The sequence below is a fragment of the Motacilla alba genome, chromosome Z (assembly GCF_015832195.1).
Source record: "Motacilla alba alba isolate MOTALB_02 chromosome Z, Motacilla_alba_V1.0_pri, whole genome shotgun sequence".
Classification (NCBI taxonomy): Eukaryota; Metazoa; Chordata; class Aves; order Passeriformes; family Motacillidae; genus Motacilla; species Motacilla alba.
The window spans coordinates 29,537,342-29,558,984 of NC_052046.1; the positions used below are offsets into that span (position 1 = coordinate 29,537,342).

The 21,643-nt window shown below is 40.8% G+C and overlaps 1 protein-coding gene across 3 annotated transcripts in view; it reads left to right on the forward strand.

The window, feature by feature from the left end:
* The first annotated feature begins 5,010 nt into the window (after positions 1–5,010).
* The window catches only part of CEMIP2 (cell migration inducing hyaluronidase 2), a 49,431-nt gene continuing 32,798 nt past the window's right edge, over positions 5,011–21,643 (forward strand). The window contains exons 1-2 of one of the 3 annotated variants that reach the window (XM_038124128.1): positions 5,011–5,295; positions 18,539–18,875. In XM_038124128.1, coding sequence (XP_037980056.1) covers positions 18,551–18,875 — 325 coding nt within the window. In that variant the 5' untranslated portion in view covers positions 5,011–5,295; positions 18,539–18,550. Of the gene's footprint in view, positions 5,296–5,913; positions 6,172–6,625; positions 6,758–18,538; positions 18,876–21,643 lie in introns of those variants that run through there. The other 2 variants (XM_038124127.1, XM_038124129.1) reach the window with 2 other exon arrangements.

Consider the following 21,643-nt stretch of genomic DNA (forward strand, 5'->3'; position numbering starts at 1 on the left):
GTATTGTCTTGTCAACAGCTGTTGGAAAGAAACTACTTTGCTAGATGAATCTCTGCTTTAGTGTAGAGAGTCCTATTTTAATGTTAATTTATATTTTTTTTTTTGGTAAAGAAACAGATCTGCAAAACCAGTAATGATCATGGCACTTTCACCTCAGTTTCTTGTTTAAAGAATAGATTTTTAAAAGCAGCATGATTTTTAGGATTATTGAATATCTCAACCTAAACCAAATGTTTAAGGACCATGTTCTGCAGGATTGCAAATGCATCTCAGAGAATCAAATTATTCATTTCTCTTGGGCAAACAAATACTTATTGTTTTTACATTTGACTGTTATTCATATTAAACACTTCAGTTCCTGGAGCTTTTTTGTAAAAAAAAAAAAAATCAAAAGGTCAGGATGATATCCTATGCACAGAATCCAACAGATAACTTTTCCTGTAACAGTGATTCCCATTTGTATTTGTTCTTCCAAAAAGGAAAAAGGTTCAGTCCGTCATTTGGTGACACACTCTGTTGGCAGAAAACTGAAAATTTACTGGAAACAATCCCCTCTGATTTTACATATGTATGTTATTACTTTGTTACAAAACAAGGTAAGCATAAGTGCCTTATTCTACAATGTTACTTAAAAATGTCAAATGTGTTTCTGCTGAATTTCACAGAAGGTTTAATAAAAGAATGACATTTTGAGGACTATGGTGTAAATGTGAATAGACAAGACCAAAGCTTTGTAAGAAGACTTACATTAGTAAATCATCATGTGCAAGAAATTAATCTTGTTGTGTTTGATGGAGAGTTCTGTTTTGAACTTGGTTTTAATGCCATGGAAAACAATGTTATCTTAGTGTCCTAATGTTGCACTTTGCCTTTAATATTTTCAAATACACATTGTTTCTCCCTACATATGTTTCTTCTGGGACAAAATGAGGTAGCAGCGAATACAGGTTTTTAGAACTTTCAATATCTGGTTTTGGCACTAATTTAGAAGCATTACAAGTTTATTATTTTCCAAATGTTTAAATGCTTTTAAAATAAGTAATATTCCTGAGCATTTCACCTTGTGAAAACATTTCTATTTCTCTTCAATCAGATACATAATAAGTAACCATAAGAGCAGACCACTTAAATGAATTTCTCTACAGTGGAAGTCAGACTCTCTGTCTCTCTCAAAAATTAAAAAACTCAATTTTGTAATGTTTCTGGCTTACTTGTATGTGGATGCAAATCAGAAATCTGTGCTTTAAGCTCTGCTCTTCTTGTAAAAGTCACAAAGTTTTAACCAAAATAATTCTCTGTTAAGATAAAAACAAAAGAAAAAATTCAAGACTTAAATTTATCACATAGAAACATTATGTGCACAATTTAAAAGCAATTACACCAGGCATGAAATAAAAAGCAAACAGTCATAAATATTTCAAATTGTCTCAACCAAAGTGTAGCAGGCAATTTGTAGGAAATTTTGCACTTAACAATTTTTAGTCTGCCTTATTGATTACGGAATGCCTCATAATCAAAAATTTCTGACAGATCTTAAAAGGTCTGTAGATTGTGGCTCGTCTCATGAGCACAGCACTCCAAATTCAACTCTCATGGATCTGACTAGCCTAACAGTGTATCTGCTTACTTATTGCTTATGTTTATTGACCAAACAAGCAACTAGAATTAGCAGTCCTTATGGCTGTGTTTCTGGTCACTCACTGGCCAATCACTTTCCATCAATATTTACCTTAAATGCAAGGCAAATTTACTGTTGCACTTAGCTTGTAAAATCGACATAAATCTCAACCCAATTCACATCAAAATGAATGCTGAAGTGACTTGGAAGGTGGACACCTGCTGTGATAAGCTTTCCTAATGAAATTTTTTTTAAATATGGAAGACAATCACAATCAAATGTTTTTAATAATGTTGAACTAAAATCTAAACACAATGAGAAAGTAGTATCTGTGTTTCTTAATATGAATGAATGAATTGATTTGGAAGGGTATTGTGACTTTTATTCTAATGATATTTAAAATTGCTGCAATATGGCATTGTTGCATTTTGTCTTTCATTAAACTGCACTTTAGAAGTGTAAAAAGCAAAATAGAGCTTTCTGGTACTCATATTGGCTTTGTGATTTTGTTGTTTTTTTCTTTTTTCCTTTTGTCTCAGTTATGTGCTCCCCTTCATGTGTTCCATCTATGTATCTCTGCTTCCCCCTCCCATTCTTATTTGTTCTTGATACTTACTTTCAACAATTCTTTTAAAACCCTCATATATGAATTCTCCCTTCACCCTTCAGTGCAGCCTACAATACTCCATTAACACAAGTTTTTAAAGTATTTTGCTGATTCACTATCAACACTTGATTACTTAGGAGGAAATCTAAAAGCCACTAAAAATATATCAGGTTTTGTTGTTGGTTTTCAAGAGTTTTTCATCTTTATATGATCCAGAATCTTAAAATTCTGACAAGTTTCTCCACTGTAAAAATGTTGGGAACATACCAAGTGACAGAGGAGAATGACAGATAGGATCTACCAGAACTCAGAAATAGGTCACACTGTTTTGTTAACCTGCAAAAAGTAAGTAAGTTTCATATGGTTTTTTTTGACATACAGAAAAAAACCCACATTGGCTCTTCAGTGAGCAGGGGAAGATGACGCACTAAACCTGCTCCCAACTGAATCTGGTTTAAAATTTCCTCTACATTCCCCCAGTATGCGTTTTGCACTCTTGTCTTCTCCCTTAAACTGTTGTTGCATTTTATTAACTGCTGTTACTTTTGGTTGAAGCACAGTATGTCAAAGTAAGATCAAGTTTTTTACCAAGAGCAAACCTTCCCCTAGCCCTAGGCAGTGTTTGCATTATTTTAATAATTTAAGTTTTGTTTTGCCACAAGTGCTTAACTCCCAGATAGTTAATTAAAAATCTGTGTGGTTTTTATGATAATTTAAAACATGGCTACTGTATGGAAAAGGTACTGCAGAGTACCTGGGACATATCCCAGAAAGGCTTAGGTCAGGAAATAAACAGGTACATTTGCTCTCTTATCTAAATGGGCCAACAGCAATATTTTCTAAGGGTCTGCATAGGAATTGAGAGAATAGGACATAAGTTTAACTCGTAACTGCCTATATTAAATTATTCCCACCTGTTGCTTCCTAACTTGCTCCCTCCTCTCTCCTAGTACCTCTTTTTATTCAGAAGGACAAAAGCTGCTTCCTTCTATTTTAAAATCATTAGACCATAGTGATGGCATCAATCATCTCTTTCAAGTCCATCTTTTGTCATTTTTAAACTTTTGTTTTTACACTCTACCAAGCATTTGTCTGCTGAAACCCAAAGCAGCATGAAGAAGCAAGTGACACTGAATAGAGATGCACTAATGCTTTAGTGCACCAGTTGGTTTGATAGCGAGATTTCAAATACTCAGGAAATTTCAAAGTCCAACATTTTGCATACTTGCAGGGTTTAGGGATTGTTTTATTCAAATGTATCCATAATTTAAAAACATTATTGTTGTTTGCTGATAGTTCCATTCTGTAAGAGATCTACCGCTATCTGAAAGGAGGTCATAGTGACGTGTCAGTCTTTTCTCCTGGGTAACAAGTGAAAGGATGAGAGGAAATGGCCTCAAGTTGCTCCAGATGAGGTTTGGTCAATAATTTTGGATTTTCTTTTTCACAGAAAGGGTTGTAAAGCATGTTGGAGTCACTATCCCTCAAAATGCTCAAAAACACTGTGGATATGGCACTTGAGGACATGGTTTAATGGTGAACCTGCTTGTGGTGCTAGGTTGACAGTTGGACTTAATGATCTTAAAGGTCTTTTCCAGCCTTAATTTTTCTATGGTCCTATGATCTAGTGCTTTTATAGCTCAAAGATGTTTGTGACCTGCCTGAGACTGAAAAGAATGTATTATGTGGGTTATCTAAAATACATATACGTGTGCGCTCCTACACACATACCTAATGCAATATATTTAGTTGCAGACTATTTAAGTATGTAGAAATGTTTTATTTTATGCCCCTATACAATAGTACTGGCAAAAACATCTGTACTTGGGTATCACTGAAACGACCTTTTTTTCAGGCTTCTGTCTGAGAATGTTGATCAGAAGTCTGTATTTCTTCTTTCTTTAGACAAGTATATAAAAAAAAAGTAAATACTTTCTGTTCCTAGACTAATATCTTTCTAGTAGATAAGCAGTGCTTACCTTCAGTTTAATTTCAGCCAAAGTAATTGGCAAATGTAAGTATTCATTTTGCATATCTTTGTTGAAGAGGCAAAGTTTTACAAGTACACATTAGAATGATTGTGCTCCTGGCCTAACAAAGAAAGAAGTAGAGACACACTGTCAAAACCAAGATGAAATTGTCTTATTCATACACCTACAGGCTTTCCTCTCTGTGGTTTAGTGACCAAGGAAAGTTAGAAACTGTCTCAACCCGTTTTGTGTCTCTACAGGCAAATCTCTGTCTTGAGGCAATTACTGCTGTAACTCTTAGGCCTGAAGCTCAAGCTATGCAGTAGAGTTGCAGTCACAGCCTCCTCCTGAGCTAGTGCAGCTGCTCATTCCACCGTGGTCCCTGCCCAAGGGCAGCTGCTATTCTGGTGCAATGGTTTACAGTAAAACTGCTTAGCACCCTGCAGTCCTGGGGTGAAACATTGGAAGCAATGGATCCAACTGTCATCTCCAAGATTTCAGATTAATGAAGCTGATTTGCAGTCTGTTGTTCAGGCACTAGATGTCTCCGTGTGCTATAAGCACACCACACAGGCTATGCTTACTATGCTTTAAACAAAGAGGAAATAGCTAGAGGCAAAGTTAGCAGGGCAGTGTTCATAGACATGCAAGTGAGTTATCACTTTGCCTTCATCTGTTTGGAATATTCCCAAGGAAATAACTATGTTGGGAAATGCTTGTATTTTTTTTTTCTTCTACTGGCTCATTAGTAATGAGTGTGGCCCAACCTTGCTGCGCGGAAATGGTGGGAGGTCCCACATTTCAGAGAAGCCCGTTGTCAGATTTGCATCCAAGCTGGCAGCCTGAGGTGCCCTGAGGCTTCACAGTCCCTCTTGAATGTCTATACCAATTGATACTCTTTGCTGTGTAACAGCTTTCAGGCAGGGGTTCCCTGAAATTCAGAACTTTTTGGGCTTTAGTTTGATTTTACTTAAAAAACATTAGAACCCGAAACAATATTAAAACAACAAAAACAACCAAAAAAAAAGCAAATCAGAAAGCGGAATCAGGTTCTCCAGTCGGCTCTTTCCCCTGGTTAAACTGCCCGGACTACAACCGCCGTAAGTAACTCTGTTCAGCCTGCATGTACCGACAGCCGCCGCTTGTCTCTGCTCTCTGCTACTGTCGCCTCTCGTGCGCTCCGGGTGTCCCTCCATCCCTCCCCGCTGCCCCTCCGGAGACAGCACGCTGTCTCTTCCCTCGCTGTCGCCTGGCTCTCGTATCTAGCGCACATTCCACCCTGCCCAGGCAGCACCTGCGCGTGGAATATAACTGTGGAATTATTATTATTACTATTTATAAGTATTATTATAATTAGTAGTAGTACTACTACTGCTGCTGTTGTTACTATTACTTTAACACGGACATCGGCGTCTAACGGCGTGTCCACTATTTGAGCAGCAAATCAGCTTTTTCCACTCTGCCCGGAGAAGAGCCTTAGGTCAGGGCACGGATGCGAAGTACCCCCCTGTCTCCTCTTCCCTCCCAGGCCCGGGTGCTGCAGGAGGCGGCGCCTGGGTGCCCCGGCAGCAGCGGGAGGGCCGGAGGGATGCAGTCCCGCGGAGAAGGAAGGGCCAGGCCCAGCCCGGGCAGGGCGGCGCCGGGGGAGCGCAGAGCGGAGGTGCGGCCGGGCCGGGCCGGGCCGGGCCGGGCGAGGGGCGGGGCGGCCCCGCTCCTCCCCCGGCGCGGGGGCGGCGGGAGCGCGGGAGGCGGGGCAGCGGCGGCGGGGCTCAGCCGCCTCCGCTCGGGGCCCGCGGTCTGGGTCGCCCCACGGGGCTTGCGGCCGCTGCCAATTGCGTAAGGGCGGCAGCCGAGGCAGGGAGCGGCGGAGTTGGCGAGCAGCTGGCGGCCTCCCGCCGTGTCCGGGGCGGGGAGCGCTATGCCGCCGCCCTGAGCGCGCCGCCGCCGCCCTGAGCGCGCCGCCGCGCCGGGCCCAGGTGAGAGCGCGCCCGGCCCGGCCGGGGGTAGCGCGGGGCCGGGCCGTGCCGGGCCGGCTGGGGCGCGGGCCGAGCCGCCGCGCCCGGCCGGCCGGGCTCCGCCGCACTGGCCTCTTTTGTTCCCGGGGCCGGCGGGAGGGGAGGGAAGGAGGGGGCAGAAGGAGGGAAGGAGGCAGCGGGGGCGGCAGCAGCAGCAGCCGGCGGCGGGGCGGGGAGGGCCGGGCGGCAGCCGGCGGCGGGCGCGGCCGCCCTGAGGAACCGCCCGGCTGCCGCGCGTGCCCGGCAGGTGTGGGCCTCGCGCCGCTCCGCGGGGCCGCGGCAGGTGCGGCGGCGGCGGGGCCGCGCTCTCGGGGCCGCGGCTTTGTTGGCGCGCCTGATCGGATGCTGCCGGCATCGCGGTGGAGAGCGACGGGGCTCGGGTCCTCATCGCGGCGTGACTGCGCTGGGACTTGTCATATGCATCGCCGAGTGCTTGGGCTGTCGTGGAATGCCGTCCTTGTGACTGATAACCAACAGCTGCTTCACTTACCCAGAGGCACGGAAGAAACAGAGTTGTACATCATCGCAGCCCTTCTAAGAAAGGAAGGTGTGCGGCGATTAATGCACTGCATTTGTGCTACATCACAGCTAGATGAGGGCTGTGTGCTGAAGATAATACCCTTGTGGGTAATTAAGTGTGTATTTGGTGATACGGTTTCCTTGAAAGGGAAGAGATTTTATATTTCTGAGTAGTTCTGACAGCAGAATAGCAGCTGTGGCTCGACAAAGACAGTGTAATAAGGAGGATAAAGTAGTACTTCCTACTTTTTGTGGCATTAGTCTGTTTTCACGAATCACAGAAAAAGATTTGCAGTGGCTTAGCTACTGATGTGAAATGGCCCATGGGTAGCAGTAAGGACAAGGGAGGTTCGTCTTTGTTCTTAGGAGTCTGCAGTCCTTCAAAGTGCTTTATCTACATGGATCTTGAACACTGCCTGCACAAGTGTGAAGTCTTCTGCCAGATCAAGTTTGTTGGGCCTGCTCCTCTTGCACTCTCTCTACTAATAGACCATCCAGCAGACTATGCTGGGGACTTGACCTATCTAGGCAGGGAGGCCAGAGAAATAAGTTATATGTAAGGCATGAGAAATGCCCCCAAATACAAAGGCATTCAGGAAGAAGAAAGGGTGTGTGGAGGGGTAAGGGACAAAGACAAGGGGTGTCATGAGGTCTATGCTAAAATGAGTGTCTTCTGGAGTTCAGTGTATGGTCTCAGCGGAAGCTGTGGTGTGTGCTGTTTCGAGATGGGTACGTGTGTTTTGCAGTGGCGCACTGTGGGTTTTTAAATTACAAATATTAACACATTGCCCTTATGGTATTTTGTCGGGAAAGTGGTGTTAAGGATTGGCTGGAAGCTTTTAGCCAGTTCGTCTGACTAGTTGCTAGTTGTTAGAGACAATAACTAGTAGAAGATGGTGGCCCCTGTGTGTAAAAACCATTGTTTACAGAAGGGTGAAAGCCTCTGAACTTTTTGTAGCTGTTACAGGTCCTGTGATTGGAAGTTACCTTTTGGTGGTACAGTTCACTTTTCTTCCAAGTTTACAAACCAGGGGACCAAAAAAAGGTTGTTTCTACTTTAAAGCATGAATATAAAATTAGGTGGAACACAAGCTGTGGGACTACTTTGGTTATTTTACAGCTTTTCTTTTTTTTTTTTTTTTTTTTTTTTCTTTTTTTTTTTTTTTTTTTTTTTGAATTGATGCATATTTGGGTAGCTTGTACTTCAGAGGAAGTTAGGAGGCTTATTTCCTTAAGTAATGACAGGGGGCAGTGGGATAGGTGCTTTTCAGTCATATTTAAATACTTCAAAACACCATTCTTACCACCAAAGCTGTGAAGAAATGTCTGCATGCCTCGGACAGTTGGGACTAGAAATGTTACTTAATTATGGATAACTTTAAATGTGCTTTAAATACAAAGGACAGTCATTAACTTCCTTTATTATATGTCCAGTGTATTTCAGAAGTTTTATTAAACAGTTTTGGCATACTGTTTTTGTATGTTTTGAAGTAAGTCCAGCTTCTTTCTGTGGAAGTCTTGTTTGCAGAAAATGAGCAGTGACTCAGTTTTGTTTATCTTACTTGTTGAATATGATGGAGCTGTTTGCTTCTGTACCTGTGGGAAGGCTGTGACTACTCTCTGTGCTAGGATTGGACCTCCATCTCCTCTTGATTCTGCCTTGTACTGGAGCTGGGGGGAGCCGGGGAGGAGAGGGAACCTGGTCCCCATTGTCTGCTGGAGGCTGATGCTGCAGCTTCCTCAGCTGAAGGGCACACTTCTGCCCTGCAGCTGAAGGAGCTCCTTGGCTGACGAGCCACATCATGCATGACTTCAAGGAAAGTTATCCCACAGTGCTTGCTATGAACTGTTCTTTACCTTCCGTGTGCATGAACCAGTGATTTAAAACTTCAGACAGAAATTAGTGGGAAAATTGTCACCTAGTAAATCTTGTTTTCTGTATATTAAAAAATTAAATCAAAGGAATATAATCTGAAGTATATCAGTAAGGTTCATGCTTTGCATTAGTAAGGCTGTTCCATAGAATCACCTACAGTATGCATCAAAACATGATTAAAGTCTGTGTTGTGAATTGCAGTTTCTTGTTTGGAGTCAAATTGTGATTAGACTTGATACATTTTCAGTTTATTTTTACCGAAAGGGATTTCACCATTGATTTAATTGAAGTATTTTTGGCAAGACAAATGGGAATGAATTTTTTGTAGATGCGGGTGTAGAAATCCACAGAAATATTTTCATGGAATAGTAATACTGAGAAAGTGGAAAAGGAGTAGAAAAGTTGAGCAAAGATGTGAGGAAGAAAAGTGATGTATTTGCCAATATGGAAAGAAAATACTGACAGTGTTAAACAATGGATACTTTAGAACTTGTTACTGATTTTATTGCTTTGTTGTGAAGTAGGTTAACGGAAGGGATGTGCTAGTAGCTCTTCTGTCTTTTTGGCACATGAGATTAGGAAGAACATGTAAAAAAGAGTAGTGCAGTCATGCAAGCTACAGATGACTAGCTATATCTGGCAGGATGTTGCAGTACTTGGCAGTAGGATGTAGAGTTCTTGGAGTTTCCTAGAATGGAGTTCACTGTAGGTAAGCCAAAATAAGAGTGTAGCCACCAGCTCAGTAGAATGCATACCTAATGGTGGATTACAGGGCTTTGTTTTGCTGTTTGAAGATTGAGATTTTGCTGTTTTGAGATCCCAAATATTTTGTTTGTTTTTTAATATTTCCTTTTACAAAAGGAAAATTATAGCTTGTTTTTTCTTTTACAAAATTCTACAAACGTATCATGTTGTCTAAGTTAAGTCACTGTTCCCTTTTCACTGGGTTCTCAACTCATGTAGCTCTGTGATTTCTGAGATGCTTTAGAGCCATGGATTACATTGGCATTCAGATGCACAGTCAAGTTACTCTTCTTAGTTCATCAGTAGAAACTCTTTTCACAAGACTTTGTGCCCTCGTGCCTTAGCTGGTATGTGCTGTGTCCTTCTGCTACATTGCCACAATTCCTATAGCAAAATAAAAACTGTACTGTATTTCAGCTACTGTGTATCAGTGTGGCATATTAATGTAAGTGATCAGGTAAAGGTGTATTTTGTGTTGCTGATCTCAGCAGGCAATTGCAGTGGCTGAGTTGAGGGGCATTTGGTCCTTAGAGGAGGAGAGGTGATTTTGGAAACGTGAAGGTGAAAGACAGGTAAATGAGGTCTTAAAGTGTAGTAGAAGAATGAACACATCACATCAGGCCAAGTGTCCATCCAGGCAATTACCCAGGGTCTGACAGTGTTGTGTAATAGTCTTCTGGTGAAGCTAGTATATTGTGATGCTACTGCTTCCAGCTTGTGTTTCCTAAACTCGAGGCAGTGTTATTTATCCAATAATCCTCAACTGAATTCTCTTCTGCAACCTTGTTGCTCCCTGAACCTGTGTAAATTCTTGATGTCCAAAGCATATAGTACTGAGACAGGTTCAGAGACTTTTGTGTCAGCTTTTTTTTTTTTTTTTTTTCTGGGAAGAGGCATGAAATGTTTTTTGCATTCTACCAGCTACTTCTGATTCTATGGACCTGGTGACATATAGCCTCCCTTTTAGTCATCCATCGCCAGTATGAAGAGTCCTTTGGGGATTCAAAGAGTTCTTACTGGATGTGATTGGATGTGATTTGCAGCTCTTAATTATTTTTTAATGCAGACTCATTTACCTTGGCTTAAACAAAGGCAAGACAAAAGAATGTGGGTGTGCAGCTGCAACAATTCAGTTTTTTTTTACAGTTAAAATCTGCTGAGGCAGTCCTTCAAGTATGCAGAATGAGGGGTGACATATCATTTACTGAAGCTAGAGTTGGACTGAAGAAAAAAATTCTAAAAACTTAACAGCTTTGCCGAAGAAAGAGATCCACATGCTGATATGGAAGAGAGTGTGTTGTTATGCTGATTCTTGTTTTAAATATAACTTAAACATGATGATTAAGTGATTATGTGAGTGCACTCAGGAATGTTTTGCATATGTCAGTTTACCCAAGCTAAATATCAGATCTGATTCTTTTCCCTACTGCATGTTATTGTCTGTACTTTCATATATACCTATCATCTATTTATACGAGCTTTTCTAATTTAGTAATAGATATCTAATCTTATTGTCCTTCTCTTTGGAGTAGGATTGTAGACCCAGTGATTCAAGGTAGTGCCAGAACTCAACTTTACCTCTCTGAAGTCTGTTACCATTACTTAGAAAATTTTCTACTTTTAGGTCCTAGGCTGTAGCTGTTAGGTTGGGATTTGTGTTTTTCGGGACACTGCAGATATCCGTATACCACTTCTTATTGTCTGTATGAGAAGTAGTTCAAATGCTTTTCCCTGATTTTTATTTGGATTTTCCCCTACCATCTTATTCAGGTTCCCTTAGGTGAATGTGGCAAATCCATCACTTTTGTGTGAAAGTTGTTGACTTAAGTGTAGCTATTTATTTACTTAAAATTAGACTTGTACTCATTTGCATCACTGAGCTGAGGCCAAAGCATTCTCTAAACTAACCCTCACAATGTCCCTGTGAATCTAGTGACCACTTTTTTTCTCATGTGGCAGGCTTGGGGCCCAAGTAATCTGTGACTCATGCAGCAAGCTAATGACAGATGGGTGACTAAAATGCAAGTTTCCACTCTTGATCTCTTATGCAAATTATTAAGCATTTCATTTCTGAAAGTGGAGCAGTGAAAATTATTCCATTCATTTTGCCTATTTTTGCACATGCCATATTTCCTAGTGTGCTCTTGGATGTGCTGTATTTAAGTTGTTGATAACTCACTTGTTTCTGCATGGTTTCCTCCAGCAGAATATGCTTTTTTTTAAACTGTGAATGAAAAACAGAATACACTTCCACCAATTTATAATTTACGAAGGTAAACTGTGTGAAAAAGAAACAAAGGGCAGGAAAGTAGAATTCACTGGAAATGTCAGATACCATTTTAGAAACGCTGACTACAGTTTGCTGTGGCTGCTGGCTTATGTTTCTTTGTTTCAATGGGCAAAATCTGAAGCTACTACAGTTCTACTTGAGCAGACTGAAAATTGCAGTGTCTACTGGTCAATTTAGAATTCTTGAAAGCTTACCTAGATGTTTGGTGTCTAGGAACTGGAAAAAAACATGTCCCTTCAGTTTCTGCAGTAAGATGCATATCTACAGCACTACAAAAACCCCTAAGTTTTGCATGTAAACTTTCTGTAAGATCAGATACTTCATCTGCTGCATCAAATGCTTTGTAAGTGGAACAGGTGAGTGCTGCAGAGCTTGTTCACACAAACTGTATCTGAAGGACAAAAGCCCAGTTGTCATTGGAGCAGGGAACCATTTTTATTGTACAAATACCCTCTGGTCTTTGTCTCATCCTTAATGGTGATCTGCCAAACACCTGCACAAGAGGATAGAAATGAAATTCATGGCTGTCCTGTATGCTGTCAGCCATGGAAATGAGAGTAGTTTTACTTGACCATAATTTCATACTTATTCCCCATAGACAAGATCTATGCCAGAGTGTCTATTTACCTCTTTCCCTTGGAATGCAATCTTTACACCATCCTCTCCCCCTCTTCTCATCATCCTTTCTGATCCATAGATAATAGCTTAATTGTTTTGCATATCATCTAAACATATGTAGTCCAACTTTCCCTACTTGTATATAAGTTTGAAATTTCTTCTGAACTGGAGAGAGGCTTGTGTTCTCCAAATTTCATTAGACCAGTTGGTGAAGGTTATTTCTATCTATAAGCCTTTTCTTATACTTTAAATATAATGCATGCTTTCACTTCTGTTTCTTGATGTGTGGTATTGAAGTGGTTCTGTGATTCTGTATTTGAAAGATTTGGTTTAAGAAATATGGACTTTGCAATTTTAAATGTTTTCTACATTCCAAGAAATTCGCTAAAGATTATTAATTGCTACACAGGAAATTCAGAAAATCTAGTGCAATAGAGCTTATCTTCTAAGTTTTGTAACTTTTACCATTTTTATATCTCTGTTTCTTGCTGATTTTTGCTCTAATTTTCTTCTGAAAATGTGGAGCATGGGAGAAAACTTGGTGGAGGCATGCACAAAACACATATGTGTCTAGATGTCAATAGAGTTTCTAAAGTTTTTTTTTTTTGTAACTCAGTTGAGATTTTTCAGGCTGTTCTAAATATTGTGATTTCCAACATTTACTAACTTAGCAGTGCATTTTACTATGCACATATTCATTCCAGCTTTTGTACATGGGTAGAAAAGTAGGTTCCTTCCAATATGCCATCTGTTGTCTTAGTGAATAGGTGTAATTTCAGAATGAGGCAGGAGGAGAAAATGTGAAACCAGGAAAGAAAGCACGTGGGCACCCTGTTTGGAATGTTCTTACTGCTGAGGTTGAGATTTGTTGACCTGGGGACTTCAAGACACTTGAAGCATTGGAATTTGTATTTCTGTTATGGTTGACCAGCTTGAAGGTGTACTAAGGTGTGCATGTCATGCTTTAGGAGCTTGCCTGATATCACATTCTGTTCAGTAATTGTTTCTAATTAGGAGCTTTTTAATACTGAGATCTTGTCCCTTCCCTTTTCATGTGTTTCTCACTACCCTTTGGTTTTATACCAGACAAGTGCCTCTACCAGGAAAGCAGTAATAACTTTTGTGGTACAGAATCACTAGATTGGAAGAGACCTTCAAGATCATCGAGTCCAACCCATGCCCTAACACCTCAACTAAGCCATGGCATCAAGTGCTGCCTCTAGTCTTTTTAAAAACATCCCAAGATGGTGACTCCACCACCTCCATGGGCACACCATTCCAGTATTTTATCACTCTTTCTGTAAAAAACTTTTTCCTAATAGCCAACCTATATTTCCCTTGGGGCAGCTTAAGACTGTGTCCTCTCATTCTGTCAGTTGCTGCCTGGGGAAAGAGACTGACCCGCACCTGACTACAATCACCTTTCAGGAAGGTGTGGAGTATGATAAGAGTGAGTGAGTCTCCTTTACAGTAGGTAGAGATATCCTTTAGATAGAGTGAGTCTGCTTTTCTCCAGGCTAAACACCCCCAGCTCCCTCAGCTATTTCTCACAGAGCTTGTGTTCCAAGCCCCTCTCCAGCCTCGTTGCTCTCCTCTGGACACGTTCGAGCATCTCAACATCCTTCCCAAACTGAGGGGCCCAGAACTGGACGCAGCACGTGTGGCCTCATCAGTGCCGAGTACAGGGGCAGAATGACCTCCCTGCTCCTGCTGGCCACACTATTCCTGACACAGGATGCTGTTGGACACACTGCTGTCTCGTGTTCAGCTGGTTGTTGACCAGTACCCCCAGGTCCCTTTCTGCCTGGCCACTGTCCAGCCACACCGTCCCCAGCCTGTAGCATTGCAGGGGGTTGTTGTGGCCAAAACGTAGAACTCGGTATTTGGACTTATTAAACTTCATCTTATTGGACTCTGCCCATCCATCCAACCATTCCAGGTCTCTGCAGAGCCCTCATACCTTCCAACAGATCGACGCATGCTCTCATCTTAATGTTGTTTGCAAATTTACTACTGTGTTGCATGGGAAATATTTTTTTGTGTATGTGTTGTTTTCCTCCACCCTTTGCTCAGTCTTTTCCTTGGCAGTAATTATATACTCTGAGGCTAGACAGTGTGGTAATAGGTCAGCACTAGAACTGGTGTAGTTTGATGGCCCAGATCAACAGAAGTGTGTCATTTTTTCTGGTTTCTTTTATTTTATTTTTAAGACCTGTGATCCTTAAAATGTGCTTAAAGAGATGCATGAATTATGAAGTAAGCAAACATTCTTTACAGTGTTTTCAGATGGTGCAGGTGTGAGTTTATTAGCATGTTGGACATGTTTTATTACACTTCTGTGTTGTCAAATGCTAAGTGTAAAATATCTTGGTTTTTTTCTCACTTTTTGGGTGGTACCATGTGACGTTTTGAATTATCTGGTAAAATAAGCCAATTTCTTTCCAGGAAACCAGCCCCAAAATGAGTAACGGATAAGCATGCTGCTTGCTTCCGAGCGCACAGTCATGTCTCAGGAGGTTCATATGTTATGCCCTGGTTGTACAGTGCATATGTTTCCAGTTTTGACCATGTGGAACAATGCGGGCTTGTATGAGAGTGTTGTAGCAGCACAAGTTAAAAGCAGTGAAGGAATACTTGAGGAGCTGGGAGATGTTGCAGCCTGTTCAGCAGCTTACTGAGGTCTGCATGCTGGGGTTGCTGTCCACATCTGTTTGCTCAGTTGCTCTGTAGACGTATCCAGGCTTGCAGGTATTCACTGTTTTCACTTGGAAGCTGTGCAAAAAAAGTGTTTGGGGTTTTTTTTGGTTTTTTTTTTATTTAATTTAAGGTGGTTTAAGCTAGCTTGGCTGATGTGACCAGTATGAGAAGTAATTGCTTGCTCATGCTGTAGGAAGGGGTGCTTGAGCAGAAACCTGGGTTGTGTGGAGTTGCACTACTCTTGCAAAAAAGTGATATGCAAATAGTGCAGTCGTCCAGCAGATGGATGGCAGTGAAATATCTGAGATACTCCAGATACATTGTGGGCTGAAGCATCTGAGATCCTCCAGCTGAGTGTGCATTGGAAGCTTCTCTCTTACTGATGGGCTGGAAGCACATGCGTAACTGTGGCTCTGACTAAAAGTTGTATTCAATAATGGATTTAAAATCTTGCATAATACAGTACTGAAAGTTGAAGTGCAAGAGGTTTGGGAGTAGTGAAAAAGCAACATTTGTAAATGGCTTGACAAATAACACGTTTGTACAGATAGAACTCTGTATAAATATTATGTAATTGTTGGTTGTATACAAATAGGTTGTATATGCTGTGAGAACTTGACTGTTATTGAAAGCACTCCGAAGCAAGCTGCAAAGTAAAATACTGCACCATTCTGTGTACCACAGTACAATTGCAAAAGTGGGAGATGTTCTTGTCTGGGACTGACCATCAGGAAGAGATGCTCAGATCATGAGTTCCTTTAGGAGACCATGGCATAGGCACAGGTCAGAGGGAAACATGGGAAAATTCAGGTGCATAGGAATTTTCAATGTGGTATTTAAATAGTTCAACACTTTGGGTATTTTGTCCTGCATTTCAGTCTGTAAATGTGTTTGCAGAGTAAAATTTGTGCTGTATTTGTGGCACACAGACTGTATTTGTGCAGCCAAATAGTTGCATTCTCTGGCGCATAACTGGCCTTACAGATAATTAGTATACATGCATTTATGTGGTGCTCTCTGAAGGCTTCCACAGAGTAGAAATAAACAAGCCAAAAATTTGAATCAGATGATCAGTCTATCTTTCAAAAAAGCTAGTAACTACTCTACAAGATAGAAGGCATCCTTTTTCAGCTCGAGAATTTCAAATAACACATGAAGAGGGAAGGAAGTATTGCAATGGTTACTCCTGTTGTAATGGAAAATTGTATCGTGAGTCTCTAGAATGTACTGAGTATCTCCTTATTGGCTTAGTGTAATTATTTTTATTTTTTAATGGTTAAGACAGCAATTCTACCATCTCTTCCCACCCAGCCTTGGGGTGACCTGTATTTTCACCTGAGTGGGACAGTTAAAAACCTTTTACAATTGCCAAAATGGGTGTTGCAAACAAAGCAGAATGCTTTGTACAACACAAATTATGTTTGAAATATGACACAAGTGTTTCCAATGGCTGCTGTAATGAATGCTTTTTTTTTGTTTGTTTGGTTGGTTGGTTGGTTTTGGTTTTTTTTGTTATTTCTTTAGAGCTCTGGCAGTACTTTAGGAGGCCTTGGTGGGAAGAATTGTGGAAAAATTGTTTTGTAAAACTGTTTCAAGTCTTGCATAGCCAATCTGGATTCAGTTGCTACAGCTGAGTAGTTTAAAAACTTTTTAACTGTTGATATTACACTATAATGAACACTGTAATAATTTTGTCAGTGTCACAGAAAAATGTCCTGACTGAAAAATTTACCAGGTCTAAGGAGTTGGGATTTCAAACCATAAAAAAAGAAAATCTCAATGCTGGGTCAGATTTCATAAAATGTTTAATTAAGAAGCTAGTCCAGCATTTGTTTAGCTAGACATAAATACTGTCTTTGAACTAGCTGAAAAGCTCCATCTCTACCCAGCTTTTAATACCACATCTAAAACACAGAAATTACTTTCATTTCTGGGAGGTGATAAGTTGAGTAAAAGCACATGAGGTTAAAGCAAACTGTTCCACAGTGCATATAACTGGTTGCGCAGTTAAGTTTGACAGCAGAGGATTGGGTTTGTCAAAGAACAGAAAGGAGAATGCTGAAAATTAATTTGTTATAATGAACAGGTGCAAGAAGCACTTCTGGAGGACTTGGAATAATTTTTGCACTCTGGGATAGCTTCTCCAGTTAATGTTTCTATGCCTTCATTGTCATTGTGCATACATCTGGAGATGCATTGTCTCCCATGAAAGGGTAATCTAGCCTGTTCTATAGTAACAGCTCTTTTTCCTGGAAACAGTGGACTATCAGATTTTGCAGCATGTGGGACAAAAGGCTCCTTTGCTGCTTCTCAGAATAAGATTACAGTTGTCACATTTCTCCTTCATCAGGGTGCCTGACACTTCAGAGTATGGGTCAGACTTGCCTTTGTGAATGGAACAAAAAGAGGATCTTTATACTCTTCCATTATCAGTAGTTTTTATTTTTCCTACACTTTGCTGTTTAAGGCACATGACCTATGCCTAAATCCCCTTCAGGATTTGGTTTCAAAAGTTAGGTTTCAGTTAACTGAAACTTGAGCATCCTTCTCAAAAAATTTCATCTATAAGAAGTGTTAATCATAATGAGGAGAAAAAAAAAGCCAGCTTTGTGAATGCTCTGTGCAACACTGTTGACTGGAGAACCAGAGAAAACAGTCAAATGCAGGTTTGTGTCTTAAACTAGACAAGTGTAGTGAGTTAGAGCTGCTGCTGAGGATGGGCCAGGCAGTGATGGCACTGGTATGCTTTTCTCTTGGTGTGCTTCAGAAGAAAGATGTAAACAATACCAGTAACTGAAATAAAAGCAGCGCTCGCTTCTGGGCAATAGGTACAGAGATCTGAAGGAGGCATGTTGCTTCCAGGCTTTGTGTCTAAACCCAGACATCGCAGCAGAAAAAATCACAAGGTTTGCTGAATAAGATGTAGGTGACTTTCTTATAGAACCATTCCTGATTGAATCTTGCTGTGAGTAAACCAAGAGTTTTCTGGCTCTAGACACCTCAGCTTATTGTAAGTGTTGACTAAGTTGCCTCAGCATGACTAGAAATAAAATAGTGTTTGGTATTTTAATTTAAACAGCTTTTAGGGCTTCCGGTGTAGAAGGCAGGCTTATCTTTTTCAGCTTCTTTTCCATAAGCGAAAGTGAGGAATTTGTTCAGCTTCGGTGTACAAAAAAAATATATTTAGATATTCTTTGCATAACTGTGGGGAAGCAGGGGTTGCTGGCTTTCTCATTGTTCATCTGATTTCTTAATCTCATAACACAAGTTAACTGTGAAGATACTCAGTGAAAAATACCCACTGGAACTATGAAGAATGGTCTGTGTTGTACTGGGTTCCCACACCATATGCTTTTGAGTTTAATTGTATTGAAGACACATTTGTTGTTCCATTCACCTATACCATGGCAAGTGACCAGTAGCAGCTGATTAACAGTTTGTAAATAGTTACAGCTTCAGTGGCTGTTCTTGACACGTGTGGCTTAAAATTGCCTTTTGCTGTTGTTTCTTTTTTTGTTTCATGCATTTTGATCTGTATTCTGAAAGCCTGTCTCTTATTTTTTTCCTCCGTGTGTGTGTTCCAGTGACTTTATAACATGCAAGGCACTGATACCAGGGGGAGCTCCCCTGCATTCCTCTGTCCTCAGAACGGGAGCAGTCACAGGTCTTCGGGGTACGTCCCGGGGAGAATTGCCCCTCTCCGCCCCCCACCACCTTCGCAGAGCCATGCTGCAGCAGAATTTACCTCGGCGAGACCGGAAGCCCAGACGAGACTCCCGTCCTTACCAGTGGAGCAGCACCGCCGACAGGCAGAAGCCAACAGACATAAAAATACTCTTATTTGTTCTGCCATTTCTAGCCTTTCACTTTTTGTTGCACTGGGGATTTTTTTGGGAATAGCTTCAAAGTATGCTCCAGATGGTAAGTTCATTAAGAAAATCATCCTAGAAGTTATGCTACCTGTGAACATAACTCAATAATTCAGCATCAGGATTATTGTTGAAAGATAATAGGATACTCACTGTGATTTTAAGATCAGAGGAGGCAGAGATTGGGGGCAAAGATCAGATCCATTTTTGTTATCAGTGTTGTTTTTATTATGTATGGTTTGATTTACTTACATGAAACAGAAAGGCATAGCAATAAATAAGATTATTGGTGAGGGGAGAAAGAGGCATGAATGTTTTATAAGCATAATTATTTGTGTCTGCAGAAGCTGTCTCATCTGCTCACACAGAGCAGATGAGCAGTTGTAGACAAAACTAAATCCTGTCTGTTTCAGCAGTAACTAAGGAAGATAGTAAAAAAGTGTTAAAGTAAAATAATTTAAAAATCTTTCAGAACCTATGCTAATAGCATGTGTTTGTTTTGTTTATATGCAAATTGGCCAGGGAGCTTTTTTTATATGTTAGCCCTGATTTTTTGTTTTCAGCTCATTTTAGAAAACTGGATAACTCTTTTGAAATTTGGAGAATCTCTGAAATGTGTCAGTGGTTTTATGACATCAACAGGTCACGTGATCACAAAGTGTACATCCCTTTAGTCAATTACTCCTAGAAGATGCTGTGAGGTGTAGTTGCTAAATATTGGTAGTACAGTTTGGAGTGTGGGTTGTTTTGGTGACTTTGTTTGGAATTTTTTTTGTCTGGTTTTAAGGCAGTAGTCAGAAACTTCCTAGAAGCTAAACAGGATTTTGAATTGAAACTGTTGGCTACTGTAGTAACAGACTTCTCAGTGGCTTTTGATGTAAAATCAAAAAGATGCTGTTTCCAAAGTCAGTGTAACACAGGCTGAACAAATCAGATAGCCAACTGAAGATTTCAGATGACAGTACAAAATAAATGCACATATCCAACTCAAGTGCTCTTTGTGGTGGCTTGCTGAGATACCTCCTTGGGTGAGGTTGCTGAGCTTTCTTAATAAATTATGAAGGAAAATAACAAAACCTTAGGGACTAGTAAGTAGAGGATAATTATGATACATATTGCACTAAGTACTTCCGTTACAGACAAATTCCAGAGGAGGCTGGAGGGTGACTTACCAGTTAACACACTGAAGTACTTTGGAGTGCAGCCAAGCTCTTCTCGGTGCTGTTGTGCAGTAAGATGAGAGTTAATAAGAAGTACCACCGTAATAGGAGGAAGAATTTTACTGTGTGAGTGACCATGCGCTGGAGCAGGTTGCCCAGAGAGGCTGTGGAGTATCACTGGAGATACTCCACAAGTGTCTGGATGCAATTCCATGCAATCTGCTCCGGGATGACCCTGCTTAAGCAGGAAGGCTGGATCAGATGACCCACTGTGGTCCCTTCCAGCCCTATTTATTCTGTGATACTGTGAAACCCTGACACGACAAAAACTCCTACAGGGACTAAGGAAAGCCTGGCTGATGTTTTATTCTTGCAGTAAGGATGCTGTGGAAATTCCCCAAAAGTTCCCCAGCAGGTTGAAATGTTAATGTGCATGTGCATAATAGCTCTGACCCAAGCACGTGTGGTACTGCAGCAATCAACACCAGTTCCAGTTAGGTGTGCTTTTCTTCAGGACTAGTTGGAAATCCATATTGTCAGAACTTTTAATGGCTGTTTGAAAGGCAGTGGAAGGAATGTGACACTTGGTAGTAAATGCATGTAAATTCTAAACCTCTACCATACTTTCCCTGAAGGGAAGATGCTGCTTGTCAGCATTTCTGTTCTTGCTTATCAGCTGTTTTCTGTTTTCCTCCATGCTTCTGTATTCCTGACTCATCTAAGGAGTCCTGAACACTGGAGATCAGGGAGAGCAATGGAAATAGAATTTCCTTCCCCATTTCCCCAGGCCTCTGATGCAAGTTTAAGCTGGGAAGACAGAGAAAAGTTCTTCACTCTTGCAGTTCTCAGATGGATCTTGCCTAGAGTAAACAGGATCCTCAGAAAATTTAGCTGCCAAAATCTTACAAACTTCTGAGGAGCATAATATAACACTGATAAGTTTTTCCTAGAGGCCTGAAGAGGTCTAGACATGGTGTCTAAACAAGTAGAAAGTAACTATTTAGTTCTATTTTGGGAAGTGTTCCCTGCCTGTCTTTTTCCTGTCAAATTTCATATGCTTGCTCCATGAAAGGTTCTAGCATTGGACCTTTCTTTTGGTGAGGATGCTTTCTTGTGGATTGGATGGTGTACTTTTTCTTCACTACTTGCTGAAATTTTACTTCTCCCCTCAGCTCTAACAGAAGCTACTAAACCTGAAGGAATGATGACCTTTTTTTACAGAAATGTTTTGAAGCAGAGGCTTGACTTGAAAAATTCTCAACATGAGTGCCTAAATTTGGCAAGGTCATCACATTCTAATGGTTTCTGGTCTGTGCTTCTGTTTTTGACTTTCAAGGCAGTAACTGTTACCTGTAAAATCTACTTGATAATTTAGGAGATAACAAGTTCTAATATTTGATGTTTTCATGCAGCACAATTGCTAAGGCAGAATTTCAAAATACTTTTGCTAAACATCTGATCTGCTTGCCAAAAAGTTGACCCCACTGTGCCCCAAAAGCATGTTTGCGTCACAGGAGTGCCTGGTTCTGATTCAGATAGCTTTCTTGCTGGATTGTAATGTACAATAGATTTAAAAATAATATTTTTTTTTAGTTACTGTTTTATATGTCTTCTTTCTGATTCAGCAGGAAAATATATGTTCACTAGATCTTTTCTTCTG